General features: G+C 35.9%; 1 protein-coding gene across 1 annotated transcript in view; it reads left to right on the forward strand.

The window, feature by feature from the left end:
* Positions 1–21,963, forward strand: part of LOC140164578 (TBCC domain-containing protein 1-like) — a 35,190-nt gene that overhangs the window by 5,729 nt on the left and 7,498 nt on the right. The window contains exons 3-14 of the mRNA XM_072187883.1: positions 1,996–2,120; positions 3,051–3,148; positions 5,149–5,257; positions 6,490–6,556; positions 7,152–7,227; positions 8,873–8,966; positions 9,720–9,786; positions 12,740–12,860; positions 13,583–13,646; positions 15,112–15,160; positions 19,537–19,616; positions 21,472–21,594. Coding sequence (XP_072043984.1) covers positions 1,996–2,120; positions 3,051–3,148; positions 5,149–5,257; positions 6,490–6,556; positions 7,152–7,227; positions 8,873–8,966; positions 9,720–9,786; positions 12,740–12,860; positions 13,583–13,646; positions 15,112–15,160; positions 19,537–19,616; positions 21,472–21,594 — 1,073 coding nt within the window. The remainder of the gene's footprint in view (positions 1–1,995; positions 2,121–3,050; positions 3,149–5,148; positions 5,258–6,489; positions 6,557–7,151; positions 7,228–8,872; positions 8,967–9,719; positions 9,787–12,739; positions 12,861–13,582; positions 13,647–15,111; positions 15,161–19,536; positions 19,617–21,471; positions 21,595–21,963) is intronic.

The raw sequence follows: 21,963 nt of genomic DNA on the forward strand, positions 1-21,963 counted from the left end.
GATGTCTAGAGCTTGATCTCCTTTTTTGAATACTTTTGCATCATGAGCATTTGGAAGGATCATTGTATGTGATTACTGTGAAGACTGTCACTTCCCCTTTAATTGAGAGCTTAACTCTTGACTGCAGACGACAAGTTCCAACAATTTTTTTTAATTTCACAAATTTATATTTGGCCATGTGTTTTATACTGGGTACGGTGGAGCAGTACTTTTGTGCGAGATTTTTTGTGCTAATTCTTAGTATTTTTAAGTCAAGGGTGTCACCTACCTAGACAAATTACCTATCAATTTAAAGCTTTTGATGAGACCTTTGTATTGGTACCATAACAATTTATGTAGCATAAACCATTCTGAAGTTATTTTGGTTTGAGTGAAAACATGACAGGGTGGAGCCGAGGATTGATATGGAGTAGGCCTGGCATTTTCGGGTAATTTTGTACCAGTACCGCCGCATTTTTGGTGCCGAAATTCAAAAAAAAAAAAAATTTTGTATTCATGTCATACTCTATTAATGATTTCAAAATGCATTCAAATTCAATGCATTTTGAAATCATTAATAGACTATGACATGAATACAAATTATCAATTTTCATATTAAAAATACAAAACATCTTGAAAATTTTTTTTTATATTTTTTTTTTTTTTAACCATGAATGATTCTAGCATTTAGGTCTAGGTCCAGGGACACTACAAAACCGAAAAAATAAAAACTTTAAAAAAAAAAAAAATTGTTATTTTTAATTTTTTTTTTTTTTTTTTTAGGTAAAACATGAATGATACTAGCATTTAGGTCTAGGTCCAGGGACACTACAAAACCGAAAAAATAAAAAACTTAATACCCGACCGAAAATGCCAGCCTTAATATGGAGGATATGTAAATTTAACTAAAAATCTCAAAAAAATAGGGGTATATTGATATATTTGCTTCTTTTAATTGGTTTTACATGTATGTTGTAAAGACTTAAGAACAATTATTTAGAAACTAAAAAAGATAACTCTGTCTTTAACTTTAGTGAATTTCTAGTGCAAATCACTTGATTACAGAAAATACCTTAAATTGCACTGTTTGTGTGTAAATCCCTATTCGGAATGCCTCAAATGTGTGTTTCAAATATGTTTGCACACAGCGAAACCTGTAGCAGGTATCATAATAAAAGTATACATTTTTTAATGCTCTTGAGCCAAGGAACTCAAATATGATGTCTTTTTCAGCATAGGGTATAACATGTAAAAAATATATCTCACTGAAGATCAAGCAATTTTTATGGAAAATGTTGCTATTCAAAGTCCACTACCTCCCTAACCAATCTTTCTACTGGAAAACTAATATCATTTTTGGATTCCCTGTTTAATTTCCTGTCAGGAAATGTATACTTTTCTATTATTTATGGGTTTAGTTTTAAACAATTATATTTGTATCAAAAAGCGTGTATTTTCAAAGAGGGAAAAAATTGGAAATGTTGGGTACCGAAAAATCTACCAACTCAAAACACATGGCCATTTGTACATTTTCATGACCATATTTGGAATCAGCATGAAAAATGCATTACAATGAGTACAAACAAGCCCAATTTTGGTTCAGTGTTTCTTGAGATAGCTCTTGATATTTTTAGAAATTACATGTAACTTTATGTTGAAGCATACATTGTACAATGTATGGCGAGCATGCAGAGCATTAAAACCAGAAACAATTAATGTCCACCAGAATACAAAAATTATAACAATTGTATTTAGGACCATGCTATTACATGCTTGCAAGCTAGGCCCACTGTCATACATGTATTGATATTATTTTCAAAGTTATCTAAAATAATAAAAAAAAAGAAGAAGAAAGGTATTGTTTGTGCTGGCATTGCAACTGCTTACTCATAAGTCATCAAAATGACCTTTTGGAAACAGCCAGCTCTAAACCTCAAGCATTTATTGCCAAGGCACATCAAATCCACCAATTACCTACTTTAATGTACATGTATTGTATCTTTTCTTTACACACAGTATTTGCGAAAGATAGCAGTTTACGCCAAGAGTAAAGGGAAAGCTGGATTTCCACATCTGAGTTACCCAGTATGGAAGCATATAGCGTGCAATAAACTCAACATATCGGAAGAGTTGGCATGGATGTAAGTGTTTGACCTACTTTTTTTGTTCTTAAAAGCAGAGTGTCTTTTAATTTCAATCAAGAGGGTTAGAGGTCATATTCTGTGTTTGAGGGGGCTTAATAAATTAAACCAAAATAAACATAACCTGTTGGAGAACTGCACTTTATTGCTGAAGTCTTAAATGGTCACAAGAACTCCTGGCTCAGTTTTTATGGTACATAGCAGGTTGTAACAAAGAAAAAACTGTAAGACATAGAAATATGTGACGCGATCTGGTCCATGGGGGCCAAAGGCGGCAAATATGAAAGTGAGATAAAGGCAAAAATATGGAGTAAAAAACAATAAAATACATAAGAAAATAGACATCACAAAACTTCATAACTTTAGAACCAAGTATGCTAGACCTTTGGTGTTTTCAATATATAATAGCCTAATGTTTTTATAAGGTTAAAATCATAGTAACTCAATTTTCAAAAATGCCTCCTTTGGCCCTCATGGACCAGATCGTGTCACATATTGTCAAAATGCTTCCTCATATTGTCAACCCATACTGATCATTAACTTGTTCTTTATACTCATATTGAGGCTCTATTTATTAAAAAAACAACAACTTGGCCTATTCTATGGGTGAAGGTTCTCTTCAAAGTTGGGCTGTTGGGTTGGGTGGGTTAGCAATATTTTTTTAAACCATGTTAGTGCTAAACTTGACAATAAAAGCATTTCCATTCACTTTGGTAGATGAATTACAGAACTAAATAATCAGAACCAGAACCATTTGAAAAAAAAAGTTTTCTGAAATTTTACCAAAATTGGGCCAGTATTCATTTGTACTGGAATTTTTATTTTTATTTTAAAATAATGTGGTTCGGGCCTGTAGGATGGGGTTTCTTTTTTCTTTTCTTTTTTCGTTGTCGTAAATTTACAAATCCACTTGTTTGTTGTTGTTTGCAGGTACTTTGAAGGGTTTGACCTTCTGTGTGAATATCCTCCTGGAGACAGACTCAAACTAGCACAACAGGTGGCAAAGTGCAAGAACAAAGAGCAAGAAGGTTGGTCTGAAAACTTGTCATAGTCTCTATTAATAATTTGAACATTTCTGTAATTAGACTAACAGGAATTCTGATGCCAAAATGATTGGTATGAAATCTGTTTTATAGAAATAAAAAAGGGAATTTATATCATGCCTTGTGCTATAGAACCAGCTCAATACGCATACAATATAAACCCATATACAGTATAGTACTTAATTTAATATGCAAGTCGTAAAAATTTCAATGAAACATATTACATAAAAAGTAAGTATTTTAAATATCACTGTTGCTTTATCCCAACACTACAAGGCCATGGCGACACACAACCTATAAACAAGATGATGAAGTGCAAAGCATGATGGGAGGGAACATAATTTTTAAACTTTTAAACTTACTAAGCCCTTATGTTTCCTCAAAGTTTTCAACTTTAGACAAGACTACGTCACAGCCCTGCAAGGTGCTAACACTTCAAAGTGTTCATAGTTCTGGTCGCTGGGGTTCAAATCCCCGCACATGCATGGAATCCTACGTAATATGTATCATGTTCGCTTTATAGCGATCAATAATCTGAATAACCATTGTGTAATTCAATTCAATGCACAAGCTCATACACACGTGGTTTTATTCGCATACAATATAACCCATGATCAATAATGAACGTTGGTCAAAAGACGAGCTTACTGAAGTGAAAAATTATGTATGCAGATTCATCATTTATGCATATTGCCTTGAAAATCATAAAAATCGATTGCTTGATTAACCCAAATGATTTTATTAGCGTTATTTCTAAACCAAATTTCAAAACCACAAAGTGTTTTACCTGACTTTTGACCCAGAAATGTATGAATTTGATGAGAAATTGTGATGACAAATAATATTTTACAAGTCAGATTCAGAAAGAGAAAATCGCATTACACACGTTAATTACATCGCAATCTAAACATAGATGGTCAAGTTCATGAAGAATGTTACAAACTGTTGTATGTTTTGCCATATCGTTTTTCTATAGGGAATAATGTTTTATCGTTAAAATCGGACATGAAAACCTATCAAAAACACAACAAAACGTGCATCGCTGTTTGTTTGCATAAAACAAATTATAAGAATTGTACAGAAATGACCTAACACTTATAAAAGCTGTATCTTGAGAAAGCGAATGGTCTGATGCTAGAATCTTGGCAAGGACACTCTGGTGAAATAAAGAAAAATATATCTGATTGATTTTGTGTTACTTTTGAGCGTTAAATGCTTCAAAATTTAAAAATGAACAAAATGCGAGCAACTATGATGTCATCAACATGACAATAATATTCATGATAAATAATTATTGCTCCCTAAAAACGAAATGGTTAACAAATGGTTTGAATACATCGCACGACCTTATAGTAACTGTATCTGGAAATTTGTGCAAGTTACTTTTCTACGGTTACTGACCAGCTCATTAGCGCGATATGGGACATTCTTTACCTCGAGTTTACTGCCCTCTGTTGACGATAGGGCTTCGAACTCTTATCAAGGCGATCTAGGAAGTGCAGGGCCGTGACGTACCTACCAGTAAGTGTTAAGTGCCTTTACCTGCTTATTCCATGTGATGGGAACTTACTAGCAAGGATATATAACCTCTAAATGTACAAACCTTTGCAATGCTCGAATTCAAGGACACAAATTATCTTTTGATTTAATTAGGGCTCTTGACAAAAAATGCCAGAGGTACACTATTTGGCCCCCCCCCATGGGTGACAAATAATATGGCAAATTTAACATATCCTTACTGTGCAGTTTTAAGCTGGTATTCTTTGGGTATAATCTCTAAGTACCTCTAGTAAAATCAACTGGCAACACCAAGTCAATCATCAAGAAATGAAAACAGTAAGTGTAATTTATTGGATCAGAAATAAGAACCTCTTGCTTGACATTATTCCACTGATCATGATGAATTTGTTTAACCAAACCCCTGAATACTTCTTTAATCAATTACAATTACTTTTTATTTGATCTTTTTCTCTTTCTCTTTCCAGATTTTTTAAGAAACCAGGCATCCGTTGATACATTGCAGTTTCTGTTGTACCTATTCCTACAACAAGTGTACAAAATCTCCTTGCGTTCATCACTAGTAATCGGAGACGAGTATCCTTTAATTGAGATTCATGTATATTGTCATCATTTAAATTCGAAATTAAAGATGGGTGACCTGATCAACAGTCTCATCTCTGATTTTTCCTATCAAAATGGAGATTTTCATGGTATCGGAAGAAAGCTCGTATTTGTGATGCGATCAAGCAGAACGAGTCTGATGTCAATGAAAATCAACATTCAGTTTTCAATTTCATTACATGAGTTATTCTCAGAGCTTTACTTTGCTGAAAAACCCATCATAATTAGACTGGCAGTTCCAGAGTTATGGCCATTTTAGTGTTGCTCAAAACAGTAAAATACAAAGGAACTTGAATACTATTATTGGTTATATCTCAAAATCAATATTCCGACTCATTTTTCTTGATCACATCACATTTTTCTCATAATCCCAGTGAATTTTTAGCCCTAAAATATATTCTGTTTAAATGTTATGAACAAAGAAGTGATAGCCTCCCCCCCCCCCCAATTGTGGTATACCACATACCATTCTATGGGCTGTTGTGAAACTTATTTTTACTTCTAATATCAAAATGGCTAGTGCAATTTATCTCAAAACTTGGGAATTGGATTATTTTGGTACAAGCCTCCGTGTGAGTTTTGTTTTCTCAAAAATCTGCAAGATTTTTACTTCATCAGTTGAAAACCACAACATGTCTAGTACTACCAGTGGTTAGGTAAAAAGATAGAAAATTCCTAGTCCAATCTCGACTGCCACCAGGTGGCGGATGACATGATAGAGAGAGCCGGCAAAACTGCTCAGCTGTATGGCACTTTACATACAATCGGAGTACGGAAGTAAATCAGCTATGAATTTCGCAGCTGCCGTGATCACTGGTACGCGCCGTTCAATTTGCACACTGAGTGATCGGAGCCCTAACCAACACGGCTAATTTCAAGCGACTCTCACCCAGTAATAATCAAATTTTACTGTATTTAATTAATTTGAAGGTTAGTTTTGTGGGATTCCTTATCGAACTCCAACCGTTTTAGCTTCTATTAATATTATTTATTAAGATAGGCCTACTTGTTTGTGATATTTAAAGCGTTTTAAAATTTCAAAATAATCTCATTCAATTACACGGCTGACAAAGGAAATTTACTGAATTTAGAGAATGCATTGCGCACACCACCTGACTGCCACAGAGACATTTCAGAATCAAAAATTGCACCAAGTTGTGCCTATCACAGATTTTATGATTATTAAACATTAACATTGCGTACAGATGGCCATCAAGATCCAAGTCACCTATTGCATCAGATGGGAGGACATCTGGCACAACTGGAACAAAGGTAGGAGAGTTAGGCAGGTGCTGCTTTTGAATTTAACCCCCTTGGGACTACTGCTTTTGTAACAACAACTTTGATTGGTTGACAACAAGAGTTTTTCATTTGAATAGCCAATAAGAATACAGTTTTGAAAATATTTCACTCCATTCATTTTAAATGATGGCATTATTTTTAAAAGATCACTGATGGGTTCAATAAATGAAACAACATCCATGCTGACCAATCGGCGTTCTCAACTTCTCATGGGGTTGATAAACAATTTTCAGATTTTCAGATCATTGGCCCTCTCCTGACCTCGACCGAAGTTTCTTGCGTTCAGCAGTTGTACTCAAATGTCTTTGTGAATGCTTGTTATGTGAAGCCTATTAGATTATGCCATATGGGAATATCTGAAAGCATAAGAAAACAAATAAATTTCAGTTCAGAAGTTCCTATTTTGCCTGAAAATCAATTCTCAGTTCCCAATTCAGTGGTCGACGTCACACTCCCGGCCGTACCAAAATTTAGGTTTAGTGCTCCCAATGATTTAAGCATTTAAACTGTTTAATTTTGAGTCCTCTATATGTATTTAAAATATTTGTATTTTGTTTTCCAACAGAACTTAGATGAAAACTCCCATATGACTTTCTTCCAAAATAATATCCATGATATACTCTCTCTACTGATTGAAGCAGGTAAGGGGATTATATAGAAAACAATTCTAGAATGCAATAGCTGCCATTTGCAACATTTCAATAAATGTACTTACTTTTAACCAATAACACTAGAAAAATCACCCAACTACATGTAAACGTGATATCTTGGGGTTAGCTTAGTGGCCATCAGGAAAGTATACAGAACATCAACACTTTACAATGAGCATGATGAGGTGATTGTGTTGCAAACAATAGGTATTTTACAAAAGGCAGCTATTACATTCTACTACACTTACGATAGTGTTGCACTCTGCTGACGAATTGAACCTTTCATAGAAACATAAAATTAGATTTAATTATGGATTTTCTGGACAAGGGGATAGTGAGAGGAGAACCAGGTGTTGGGGCCAGAAATTTGAAGAAATGAAACTTGTGAAGGAGACATTTACTATTAGATTCACAGAATTAAAACCAGAGAACCAGGACTCGACCGCCATCTTGATACAGGCATGGAGCAAAAATTGGGGGTATTCGGTTTCCCTCGGAATGCGCTCGAGGCATTCGTTGTCATGCAAGCGCGACATGGATGATGGGCGCATTTGAGAAACGCACTTGATGCGACCTGCACGCGAGTACCAAGACGCTTCAGATGAGACGCAGAATTGTTTTCGTTCGTCTCCGCGCACCGTCGGCAAGGCCCGTATGCCCCCCAGTTTCTCCCCATAGCTGACGGCGCGATTGTACGTGGCGGTATAGGGAGTCCCGGTTCTCCTTCTCTAATTCTGTGATTAGATTGGAACAAGTTTTAGTGATGATTAATGCTTTTTGTCCACTGAGACTGACCAAGCTTGTGATATACCTAAAGTCCGATTCAGATTCCACATGGCAGCGCGATGTGATGCTGCGATGCTTTCAAAACTGAAATCTGAGCCAGGTTTTACGAGAAAATTTTCATCGCATTGTTGAAATTTCATTGCAATGAGAATTGAACTTTGTTCAGCTTTCTTCGCATCGTGCTGCGATATCGCGGCCATGCACACTTGTGATTGGCTGCTGGAAAATAAAGGTTGGCAGAATAACCATAAAAGGAGATGCAAACCCCACATGCTTTTAAAACATCACAGCATCGTGTGAAGAAATTAATATGTTTGTTTTAATTTCATCACACGATGCTGCGATGTTTTAAAAGTATCGCAGCATCGCGAGTCTGAGTCTGAACCAAACTTAGTTCTGAAGATGTTAGAGTACATACAAGTAGTACAGCAGTCTTTTTCTGCTCGCTCCTTTTAAAAAGGATCGCTTTCTAGTGAAACCATAGTACATCAGAATGTTTTGAGTCATGCAGCAGTAGAAAATGGATAAAAACATGAATCAAAATCATCTGCTATTTGAACCATTTTTTCTAGTCTTCATGAGACTGCGCAGAGACTTGGCTAGTAATTTGGTCACATGATGGGAATCTGCAGGGCATTTCAATTCACCAATCAACATCTCTGCACAGTGTGATGAAGAATCGATGAATGGGTTGCAATGTTAGTGAAAAATCTTTGGCAAGTCTAGAATTTGTATTTTTAGTTTGTATTATATTTCAACATTTTAAGAAATTCAGAATCGTATGCATAATTCATTATCTATTTACTAATTTTGTGTGTGTTAATTTCTTTCCCATTGTGTTTGTACATAGATTCCTATGCTGGTTCAGCTTCTGATGTTCTATTATCTGTGCAATGTGTAGACGCCTTAGGGTTTCTATTAGAAGGGTCTGCTGATCAACTCAAGTAAGACATGTCGCTTATTACTTACTTTGTTACTTAACAAATTCAGGGGTCAGTGGAAAGTGACATCATCTACTGCATTCTTTGCAAAAATGAAATTTTGATACCAAAATTTCCAGAAAATAAGGGGCTTTCAAGTGAAAAGAAATTCATGTGTTCCATGTGTTACAGCCACCGACCAGTGAAACATAAGGTCCGTTCATACTACGCCGCAATTGCGTTGCGATACGGTGTGTTGCCGCACTGCATTGTACTGCAAAAGATTGTAGAAATTTTATGGTTTCTGGGGCAACCAAACCATGTGAGCAAACTTCAAGGGAAGTAAGATTGCAAGTGTGGCCATTATCCAAAATGTCAGAAATTAGATCTGTATATGCGTTAGTTTTGCGTTCGAGCTATACAGTCCAAAAGGAACGGTCTGCTCGACTAGGTGAAAAGATTTTGTATAGCCTGTCTAATGGACAACAAAGTCATGATCGAAAATTGAAAAAAGTGCACAACAATTATTTCACCTGATTATATCACTGTATATAATTTGGTTCACCTCAAGTTTGGTAGTGACGTATTTCGTTGGCCTAAGCAGTGAATCGCGTGCATCAAGTTAATCACGCAAAGTGTACACTCACGCGCACAAGAGCGATTTGTGGGCACACTTGCGGCGCAATCTCGAAAAAGCATTCACGTCACTACCGAACTTGCAGTGAACCAAATTATAGACTCGCATTATGTTTTAATTCCATGTTTGTTTTTCCACAGAACCTTCAAGTCTTTGAAAGAGTTGGCAATGCTTCAACAGGTGCAATCCAAAAGTGGTTATTCAAAAGTGAGTCGAGAACAACTTTTTGCACTTTTTTTCTGTTTTGTTGTTTTGAATTATAATTATTATAACTGAATAGTGAATATTTCAAAGATATGCACATTCCTATATTGTGAACTATATTGATACATATTTCCAATGTACCTGTATATATGTGACCCATCACATCAAAACCGACCACTTCGCGGCTGGCTTCATTAGCAGATAACAATGAAGAAAGATGAGAAAATATAAAGATAATAAAAAAAAAATTGAGCTTGTTTTGCCTCCTAAAACATTTTTACTTATTTCAACAAGTAAGGTGTCAGCTAAAAAACAGCAGTTTATCCTATATAGTGTTTAAAACTTCATGATCATTTCTGCCACAAAGTTTTGATGTGGTGGGTCACATATGGCCACGCGTTTTGAACTCGCCACCCAAAAATGGTGGTTTTGTTACGCTTTTCTAAATCGAGACTCGTTCAAATGGTTATATCTCTGAAAAACAAAAGGTATTGTAGTGTGTTTGGTGTCATTTTGTAGCTAAATGAGTGCCCTAACAGACCACCAAAGGAGAATTGTTTATCAGCTAAGATAGTGGAGTTACAGTTGTTTAAGTTCAGAATGGCCGAGGTGGCGGTTGAGGCGGTGGCGGTATGTGCAAAGTCTATGGGAAATAGAGATTTTGTGTGTGCGCGTTGAATCAACTGATCATATATCTTTGCATCCATATGGGCTACAGCCATGGTTAAGAGCTCTTTTGAAAGATTATTTAATATTAATGCTGCTAATTGTTTTTAATCATTTTGAACACTTCATGATTGGTTTAGTCTATAAAATACAAACTTTTACGTACAAAACTAACCGTTTTCATATTAAACACTGTAGTAAGTGATGTGGATGTCTTCAAAATCTAAAAGTTACTGTAAAATCTTAATTACTTACAAAGTCAAAGTATACATTTTCTGAGAGGAAATTTGATGAGGAATCTAAATATGAACTTACTTTTTCTGTATGGGATAGGGGTAAAATGTTTCAGTTCAAAATATGTTGAATTGTAAATAAATTTGAACACATTTTGGGACCCTGTATTCCGAGATTACAAAACAGCTGTGATTTTTTTTCTTCCAAAGTCAGTAGGCTCCCCCTAACCTCTAACCATATCAATGTTGTTTACTTTCAGTTTATAACTGCAAGTTAGTAATAAGCAATGCATTAGGCCCATGAAAGTCAATTCCGAGTTTATCATCCCTTTTTTTTCCCGGGTTGGTGAGGTGACTTTTTCATTTTGCATTATTTCATCAGATTTCATTATTGACCTAAAATGAGTGTTAATTTAAAGCCACACTCATACATGTTATTTATAAACAGGTTTTTATATGGGTAGGGACTAGAAAAGTTAGAAAAGAGCCTGGTTTTGCTTCCAAGTTATGAATTTATATGTTTTACAAACAAAACTATATGTTTCCAATTGCTAAAACTGGTGAAAACACCGATTCTTTGAAAATAATGAATTATTTTGGCATTTTTGACAATTTGACGCGGGTGTTTTTGGTTTCCAAAAAGTGACGCGGGCAGGGGACGATAAACTCGGAATCGACTTTCACGCGCCTTTAAGGGCTGGGGTATGAGCGTTTGGACAGTATTTATTTTGGGACATTAGAGCACATCAGACATATCGAATTGCATTCTGAATACGAAGAATGTCATTCTGATATCAAATAATTTTGGTTTTTGAAATTCGCAATTTAATACACATTTTATGGCAAATCATTAAAATTGATATTTTTGATATTTAACAGTACTCGAAGTAAACTTTATAAATCTGATGATTTATACTTAGCGATGTATGTAGGTGGGATGAAATGCCGACGATCAATTGAAAATTTTGACCTTTCGTATTGAAGATATGGATTTTTTTTCCCAAAACACAAAAAAAAAATTAGGTCTTTTGGGGGAAAAATCTATATCTTCAATATGAAAGGTCAAAATTTTCAATTGACCGTCGGCTTTTCCTCCCTGCTACATACACTTTAAGAATATATCATTAGATTTATATAATTTACTTCATGGACTGTTATATATCAAAAATTTGAAAAATATCAAATTTTATAATTTGTCATAAAATTTGTATTATATTGTGATTTTCAAAAAAATGAAAATTATTTTATATCAGAAAGACATTCTTCGTATTCAGAATGCAATTCGATACGTCTGAGGTGCTCTCATGTCCCACAAAAAATACTGTCAAAACATAATAAACGCTCATTTTAGATCCCTTAAGTGACCCATTTTTTATTTGTAATTTTTTTATTCCACCCTGTATAACTTCAAGGTCACCCTGTACAATGAGTTGAAATGTGTATATTTAAATTGCTTTTGCCTTCAGCTTTCCAAAAATGTATACTTTTGCTAGTTTAGGGTTGATAGTTGTGGAGATATTCTAAATTGAAACATGATTGGTGTAAAAATTCATAATATTTGTGTCTTGTGATAACGCTAAGGGTGGCGAGTTCAAAACACACGGCCATATATATACAGGTACGTTTGAAATATGTTTCAATTAAATGTGGCATTTAATATTATTCAAAGAAGGCATTTCCTTCTCAATCCAGCTGAAAAATGGAGAGGAAAATCAAATTTGTCAAGATCATGATGTTGTATGATTATTTATGCATGGATGGATACCAGACATGTTTGGGTCATTTAAATGGGTGCCAATTAATGGCAAACACATGTACAAGCAATCATGTCTCAAATTTTACTTTTTCTCTATAGTCAGTAATTTAGATGTCTTTTATTGTATCTCTAAATGTAATGATGAGAAGTATATAAAAGTAAATGATGCAAGGAATCTATTTAGCAGATCTCGAAATTTGATTTTACTTGACTGACTCAAGGAAGATATATGGACTATATACATTTGTACATCTTAATAGGTTGAACTTGCAGCCATATTTGATTGATATTCCCTTTGCAGATCACACTGTCTTTCTCATTCCGTTCATTTGAGACATGGCTTAGGAATTGTCTAGTAAGCAATCCACATGGAGTCATTGCGTGTGTTTCTGCAGGACAGCGATTAGCTTGGCCAACTTCAGGTAAGGAGACTTCCCCTGTATTTGACCTAATTACATGTAGTGACCCAGATAACTTACAAAGATGTTTGATAATACTGTATTCAAACTAATTACAATTATCTGGATCTGGATCATTATACTCCAGACAAGCTGCATATATCTGCATCACACTAGAGTTGACATGACCAAGAACGTTAGACTGATTGTCAGGGTTGCCAAAAGATTTCAGCCTGAATCGCGGGTCAAATAATCGAAAAGTCGCCCAATTTTTCTCTTTACCATTGGTTTCTATGGGGCATGAAACTACCGGAAGTCGCGGGAGCCAATGTTGAAATTTTTTTCTTAAGCATTGGTTTCTATGGGACAGGAAATTGTCAAAAGTCTCGGGAAAAATCTTCAAAAGTCGCGCAATTGGGCTACCAAATCGCGGGTTTGGCAACCCTGCTGATTGTTTGGGAGTGTGAAGTTTGGTTTTATATTGTTTGTGTTGTTTTGCCTGACTGTCCTACATTAGCTTTAGTTTCAGCCATGTTTATCATGGCAAGCCGAGCGTCTAGTGGTTAGGGTGTCTGCCTAGCATGCGGAAGGTTGTGGTTTGATTCCTGTGCCATTGCATTGTGTAAAAAGTAAAAAATAATACATTGTGTGAGAATTATGATAATAATAATAAGGCGTTTCATATATTATTATTATTATTATTATTATTATGGATTAAATATTTTGTTTTGTTTTTTTGTTTACAGGGGGTGATGGAGATGGGATGAAGAGGGGCAAAATGGCTACCAATGCCAATAAAGCTCCAAAAAGGTAAACCATTTCAGAAATATCTGAAAGTGTGACTTATAAACCACATGACATCATTGTTTATCAGCAAAGGCGAGGGTCTGGTCTATCGATATGCATGAACAAACCGCTACACTGTTCAATGGCTTTCTTATACTATATGAAATGGGGTGGGCAATTTAAAATGCATGTTTCCTGAACAAACTACGATGCGTATGCACACTGCAGGGCAAAGAACAATGGAAATTGCCATAATTCGTGTACTTACTGCCGGGCAATGACGTCACATGTCAAGTGGTCTATATGTGGGCAATTCCATGGTAACTCGTGCTACACTTTATCGCGTCCTTTGACAAACTTTATGCTCCAACCTTTAAACTCATTTGAGTGGAATCTTTATTTTTTGTATTTTAATACCCAACATTCAAGGCTAGATCCTCATAGTATTGCTAAATGCAGATATCAACTTTGATACGTATGGGACAACTGAGAAAAACGGTAACTCGTGCTACGAGCCGTGACATGCCAAAAAAATCAATCACTTTAATTTGGATGGTGTCCTAAAACAAAAAACACTATAAAGCCTAATTGATTATGATAAGTAACTACTATGTTAAGCTTGATCTTGATATACATAAAAAAGATGTGTCCTTCATAGTTTTACTTTGGCTTGCAAAAAACATGGTAACTCGTGCTACGGTAACTCGTGCTACAGTTTGTCCGCCCAAAAAGATGGAAACAAATTACGTAATAAATACATTAACAAGATAAAAAAACCATGAAAAACATCATAGAATATGTAAATTTCAATATTCCTTGAGCAATTTAAAACAAAAAACATGAAATAAAACCTTAATGAAGATGTGCAAATGAGATCCCAAATATAGGTCTTTTTTCACTTAAAAAAGTAACAAATTTGGCCAAAAACAGGTTTTTCAAAGAAAATTCATGATAAACATGCAATAATGTAACTGCAAGTCGACTTAATTTAAAGAGTATGATAATCTCTTTCATTTGATACCAAATTTGCCATTGCAGCACTTGTAGTTTTGAATTTCTGAGCATTTTTCATGTTTTGGGTCATGTCCACTTTTGCTTGGAATTGCCCATGTATAGACAACCTTCAAATTTTAAAGAGAACACATTTTGTGGTGTGATCAAGCAAAATCAGTTTGAAGTCAGACATATTCAATTTTCAGGTACTTACAGGATTGTGAACATCATTTGCAAAGCTACATTTTGCAGAAAACCTCATTGAAATTGGACAACCAGTTTAAAAGATATGAGCAGTTAAAGAGTTTCCAAAACAATAGGAAACAAAAGGAAATACTTCCTTGGTGTGGCTATATCTCAAAATCAATATTTCCGACTTCCAACTGATTTTGCGTGATCACATCACATTGCAGGATAAAACTTTTTTTAATTAAATGATTTCTTACAAATAATTTATTTCCTTTCTTGTTTTCCTCTCATTTCCTAATATTTGCAGCTGCAAATTTGTTGTGTTATCTCAAGTGTGTAAGCAGACACTAGCAAAAGTAAGTTGTACTGTTAGGTATAAAATATGTGAACCAACATATGGTTTGTGGACATTGATATTAAAGGAGTATTTCATGATCCTAGCATCCTCTTTTTAAGACATTTTTCAGTAGATATCCACAAAACTTCTGTTGATTCAGATTTTGCATTGGCGAGTTATGCATGATTATGTGTTTTACATTGCTCCATAGGCCACTGTGTTGTAATTTTGTTCTGGTTAACTAGAAATATAAATTAGACAATAAACAAATTAATCTGCAAGAATTTTTTTTGTACATAAACATGTAGCCAAAGGTTTCCAGTGGGAAAAAATCTCAACTTTTTTTGTGAAAAGTGGGGTGGGGGTGAGGCCTAGGATCACAAAATGCCCCTTTAACATCCTTTGGTTAATTGCAGCCAAGAAATACCTTTGTGATTGGTAACTTGAAAAGCAGAGAATTGCATGTCAGTATTCTGACCACCCGTTATATCTCTTGAGATTTGCAGTGATGCTAACGCCATGATTCGGGTTCCGAATTAGGCTACCGTACTTAAAGTTCACTTACTGTAACTTGTCTAAAATTTTGCTACTTTTGAAATTATAGCAAAGGGTTTTGTGATAATTTACTGATTGGTCAGTAGGTAGTGGAACATTAAAGTGATGTTCCTATAATTGGATGACTTATGTTCTAAGTTTGGACTACAACAGAGTCATTCAAATATTTCTGTTTCCTCCTAAAATATTTTCCAGGGCACCCCCTTCCCGAAAAAAAAAATAGAAAACTTAAGCTTTGCTTGCCCCCTCAGTCAAAATATGAAATTTGAAGAAAAAAATTGGGCTAAAAATTCCAAATTTAATGCAAATTCTAAAATTTCTGCCCCTCCCCCCTAAAATTGTCATAATTTTCCCTGAAGTGTTCATGCCCCCGAATAAAATTTCTGCATTTTAGATTTTTCCAGGCATTTTTTTTTATTCTTTCATGCCAAATATCAGTCAAACGTTCAGTTAGATTCATCTCATAATTCATACTCCAGTTTATGCCAATGGCATTTGCAAAATGTTCCATAAATGTTTTCCTATCATATTGTATTTTTTAATCACTATTGGGTCCTGCTATAACTGGAATTAGGATGTTACTTTTTTTTTCATCTTTAAGAAATTATCAAGCAAAATCATTCAAAAGTGTTAAAATAATTTAAAATCATCCAAGAAAAAATCTTGCATACCGTATTGCATTTCCAATCACTTGTGAATTTATTGCTAAAATTATTTATGGTTGTGATAAGCTATTAATAATTTCAAAATGAATTTTCATAGTGATGGCTGGATAATATTCAACAAAAGAATGACAGCGTCTTGGGGAAAGTCTATTCTGTGTCATCCTGCTGAGTGAGAACTGGGTTCCAGTCTAATGTTCTCTGAAAGGACTTGAATTAGAATCTGTTTAACAATGCAATGTACAGGTGTATTGACGTGCTCCATTAATTATGTCACAAAAGATAGCTGTCTGATCAAACTGGTTTGGGTGCTTGGGAGTCACTTGCAATTGTACCATTGAGCGAAGCAGTTGGGTTGTACTGTGTGTTGGAAGTCCACAATGGGATAGCTTCAGAAACACATGGTTGTGCAGTAAAGTACTTTGGTGATGCCAGTTCTCATCTTATCTTGTGATACATAGTGATAGATGGATTGCAAAAATGTATCTTGTGTGTTGTGCAGATTATTATGGAGAGATGTTCTTCAACATTTTGATGATAATCTTGTGAAGCTTCATAACAGAAACTCGCACAGGTTGGTACTTCATAATAACAGAAACTCACACAGGTTGGTACTAGCATGTACTGACATTCTGATACACATAGCCTGAGAAACCTAGCCCTAGAACTCTGGCCATAGTATCCGTTTTTACTTCCACTAGGGCCAGAGGCACTTACATTGAAAAATTTGTTGGAGATGCTTGAAGCGATCCAGTACAAAAATGACAGTATTTCAATGCTTGATCGAGGTCACTAATTAACATGATAAAACCCACTTGAACACACACAATCGCCGCCATTTCTAAAGATGCATTTACTCAAGCGCTTTTGGAGAAACCTGAATCGCATGCATGGTCAGTGTACTAAATCGCCGTCGTATTTGCCTGCTGAGCATGCGCATGATTCGCTGTTTTTCAAAAGCGACACGTAGGCCTATATTGACACCCTCTATCTGTCGGTCAACATTCTCTAAAATTGCACACATAACTTGTGTAGTTAGCGACAATGATTCAGTCTGGGTATAAACACAGCTTTACACAATGACTAATTTACATAGGCACAAAAGACCATGTTCATGTACCGTTACTCAGCCAAACATGGCAGAGTAGGTCCCGGATCTTCTGTACATGTTCCTATCTCCTCAACGTTATACCTTTCCAACAAGGAAAGAGATACGAAAGGCGAACGTCTAGAGAAACCTCTCTGTAATACAGGTTCACATTTATTTCACAATCTTGACATTTTCTTACTGTATTTCAGCCAGAGTGCATGCAGCCTGTCAAAATTTGTGATGTAAATGTTAACAAAAGACCATCCGTATTGCATAAGCAATATACGATTTATAAATGTGACCTCATGACCATACCTTCTATTCACTATGTTCATCTAAGTGGTGTGTGTATGTCGAAACTCCTGCCATCTCTTATGGAGGGCAACCCACCAGGTACTAATAGAAATTAGCATCTCATGAATGAGATAGAATTAGAAGTAACTTTCATGTTTTTGACAAGAATCAACTCTGGAGACGACCTTCTATATGGAAAAAGGACTTCATTTATGGTGAATATAAATAAGCACATGCTTACTCGAGAACTCTAGCTTCAAATTTCCACACAATAGTTGGGGCATCGATGCTATATTTCATTGCCGTCGTTTTTAGGTCAGTCGGCGTTGACATCTTTTGCAACAGATGCTACATTATTCTGTTAATGTTGAAATTTGGATGAAAGTATAGTACAATTTTACATGGCTCTGAAAGTCATTTTATCAATTCATTTCACTGAAGAATGTCTTCTGCTTGTGTCAGCCACACTTGTTGGCAACCCTCAACACATTCTTCTTCAAGAATATTCATTCTTTGAAGACAGGATCGCTCTAAGTCCGCTGGTGCACTTGCCATGGCCCAAGCCGTGTCCATAATTTCAGACACGGTTTTGTGACTCCTGTTCATTACGAACTCGGCAACGTCTTGCTTAACCTCCTCTCTTTGTCTTTACACAAAGCTTAAAAGCTCCAGCCTACTTTTCAAACCTTTCGCTCGTCAAATTTTTAAGAACTCAAAATTCGTCATCCTAGACCGAAGCACCTGTGCAGGGGGCTCCCAGTGTTCATCGGAATCCGGGGAGTCATTTGGGGGTTTCTAAGAGCACGACTGAACAACGGACTTCACTTGCTGCAATAGTACGTGGTGGTTGCGTATTGGTCAGGTCAGGGTGGTTTTCAGATTGTAGATAGTTGACATCTTCTTTTGTAACACATGTCCATGCCGAATAATAGTTCACATGGGCATTTGGAAAGTTCACATTTACTCCCAGCCATCGGTGGCACCTGGTCAGCTTAATGACCATGTGGTAGTGCAAGCCAGCATTCACATGATCTTCTAATGAATATACCCAAGGCTGAATAGGTGCATTGATAGCACCCCAAGACGCAGTAATTGCTTAAAAGAAGCTCTGGTCGGAAACTGCTCAGTGTCTGCCTGGCTGCAAGTTATCAGGTATATCATTCTATTACTTGGATTCATTTGATTCGCCATTAATAAAAATAAGCAGCAAGTATCAGGCTTGACTAAGAAGCAAGTGATTTCATGGACCCAAGTTATTCCCATTTCTTCTTAAATTGATTATACATTTGAAAAACAAATAGCCAAAGGCACACCAAAGGTCACCACAGTTCATTTCTTTACAGGTTCTGATCTAATAACATGTACATGTAACTGTGTATTTGCACGATGTTAGAAGTTAATAAATTTACATATTCGCCAATCATGTTTGTCAATGGTTTTTTGAAAAAAAAAGTATTTCGATGAGTCAATTGTAAACTTTCCAGTAACGATTGTGTATTTGGAACAGTCCAACATTTTTTTGAAGTGCAATTTTGGCAATATTTTTGATGTGATCGCCAGTCATGATGGCTTATTTTACTTCTGAGCTTCCATTGCATGCTTTACACCGGGAGTCATGCTTCAGCAAATTACACTAGATTTCGAATGTATAAGTCTCTAGCCTCAAATGTAAAGCTCATCGGTAAGTAAATTCCAGGGCCAATTTGTGGCTATAGACTTATTGACCAACATCAGGGTGAAAAATAGTGTAGTAAATTCCTAGTAACTCTCATAACTATGTTTTTCTATCGCCAGACCTCGGCCACGTTGGTAGATGCCCGTGTCAAGATTCACAGATGTCATCACGCCTTCATTTATTTACTTTCACCTCTCAAGTAAGTAGGAATGGTTTATTTTTAGGGGAAATGGAATTGTTCAGAAATGTATTTTTTAAAAAGTTCAAATTTCTAACTGATATCTTTAATAGCATATGCAACTGTGACTGTTGGAAATGCCAAGTATCCAGTGGGGCACCAAAGGGGTGGGGCAATTATCCAGTCAGTTGAACAAAGACAATTTCTGTTTTCGGTCTGGTGATTTATGGTAATTTCTGACATGAAAATGGGAGATGAGAGGGTTGGTGCTAACCTTGACAAAAGAAGTGTCTAAATTTTATGGTCGTAAATACGCGATAAGTTGTACGGCTTTAATTAATTTGCGTTTGGTGTATAGGCACTTCTGCTCATGAAAATATACTTAGTTATACTAGCACTGAAATATATACTGACCATGTTGCCAAGTTATAAGCAAAAGTCTTTCAAAAGAAACGAGCGTCTGCAATAGTGAGGGAGAGTGTGGCGCAATGGTTGGGGTACTTGCCTTAAGTGCATGAGGTCCCGGGTTCAATTCCCGTCGTTGGAGATTTGCAGGGATATTGACTTGGAAAAAAAGTCTAAAATTAAATTGGCAACTTCTGTAGATTAAATTCAGACTTCCACTCTCCCCATGGTTCATTTAGAATTGGGTAAATGAATCATGAAAGTACGCAGTCCTTCGGAGGGGACGTTAAGCTGTCGGTCCCGTCAGCAGAGAGCCATATCTGTACATGTATTTCACAGCCAGTTTGAAAAGAGTAGGGTGTTAACCCCCCGACTATTCCCAATCCGTCCCGGTGTTCAAATGGACCCCAATGGAAATAAGCTTCAATAGAGGCTTTCTTGGGTTATCCAGGGTTGTCAAAATCCAAACAAAAAAAATTTAAAAAATAGCCAGATATCTCCCAATGAGGCGTCGTGCAAGTGACGATTTGGTCATCATGTTATATTGAAATGCAGGAGGGAAGGGCGACACAGGCCCGTAGCCAGGATTTATTGGGGTGCGCTCGGCTCAAGTGGACCTTTTGTGAATTAAGGGCTGCTTTTCAACGTTTTTACAGAAAAAAGGAGACCTTTTCATTCGAATTGGCAATTTGTCACATTAATGTGAACCACTTTAACGACATCAAAGGCCTTATTATACATGTAGGTATTAGAGGACATAAAAGCGAGAGGGGCGCTAGACCACTAAAAACACTGTGTTCCACACACTGTGTTCTATAAATAATTATGATCTTGTCTTATCCAGCCTTGATTGACAGCAGGCATCTACCTCTATTGAAATATAAAGCTGATTGGTACTTCAAACTTCAATGAATTCAAATTACACATCAACTAACATAATCCCTTGCGTTTTCGTTTCTGAACAATAGCACTGAAACTGAAAAGATAAAGACCCTCAGTACAGTTCAGACATTTTTCAGCTTAGCAGATTTCAGCTTCTATGGTTGTAATTTATTTTCAGCCCAATTTGAGCTTTTTTCCCCAAAAGTAATCATTTATAGTTTTACTAAAGCCATATCAGAACACAATCATTGCAGAAAAGTAAATTGTATGTGTGATCAATGTTTAAAATCGCCATTGTATTTGTATACATTTACATGGTCACAAAATACTGCTCATTACTCGTTCAAAACTTGGCAGAGTAGGGGCCAAATGTTCCATTGAGAGTGTGTTAAAATGTTCCCTCCGATCAGAGATACAAACAGCAATCAACTAAATCATCATTTCCTATGAGAAACAAATTAGTTCTGGCCTCCATTCGGATAAAAGCCATATGAAAGTTATGATTGTAATCTAATTTTTCCCATGAGTCGTTCAAAGAATTTTGGCTCCCAATTATTTCATATAACGTAACTACTTCAACTTTGTGCAGGTATATAAGCATAGAGAAGTGTCGCAATTCTACCATAGTAGTTGGTGCAGTAGAGACCACCGTACACATCAATGGGTGTGAAAATACAAGGGTAGTAGCAGCAGCAAGAAGATATAGTATAAGGTAAGTAAAAAATAGCTGCCAGATGTGTGCAATATAGTTAATCATTGTGAGCATAGGAACCGTTGTTTGGAAATTTGTGCAATTTTAAAAATGACATAGGAGTTGTATCACACAACAGAGCTAGTGTGAGTGCCAAGAATTACGTCGCCTGAATAGAGCGGCAGGTTAATCAACATCTACACACATCTGAGAGTTCTAATTTAATTGTCATTAAAGGTTTACCCATGCATGTCAAAATGCAAATCAAATACCCTGCTCTTTTAACTGTGCGCAGGCAAGTGTACAATGATTCCTGTACGGGTTACTTCGGACCACATGATAAACTGATGCCATGCATTGACTTTTGCGTAGTCAATTAGTAATTTGTCA

This window comes from Amphiura filiformis, chromosome 11 (assembly GCF_039555335.1).
Source record: "Amphiura filiformis chromosome 11, Afil_fr2py, whole genome shotgun sequence".
Classification (NCBI taxonomy): Eukaryota; Metazoa; Echinodermata; class Ophiuroidea; order Amphilepidida; family Amphiuridae; genus Amphiura; species Amphiura filiformis.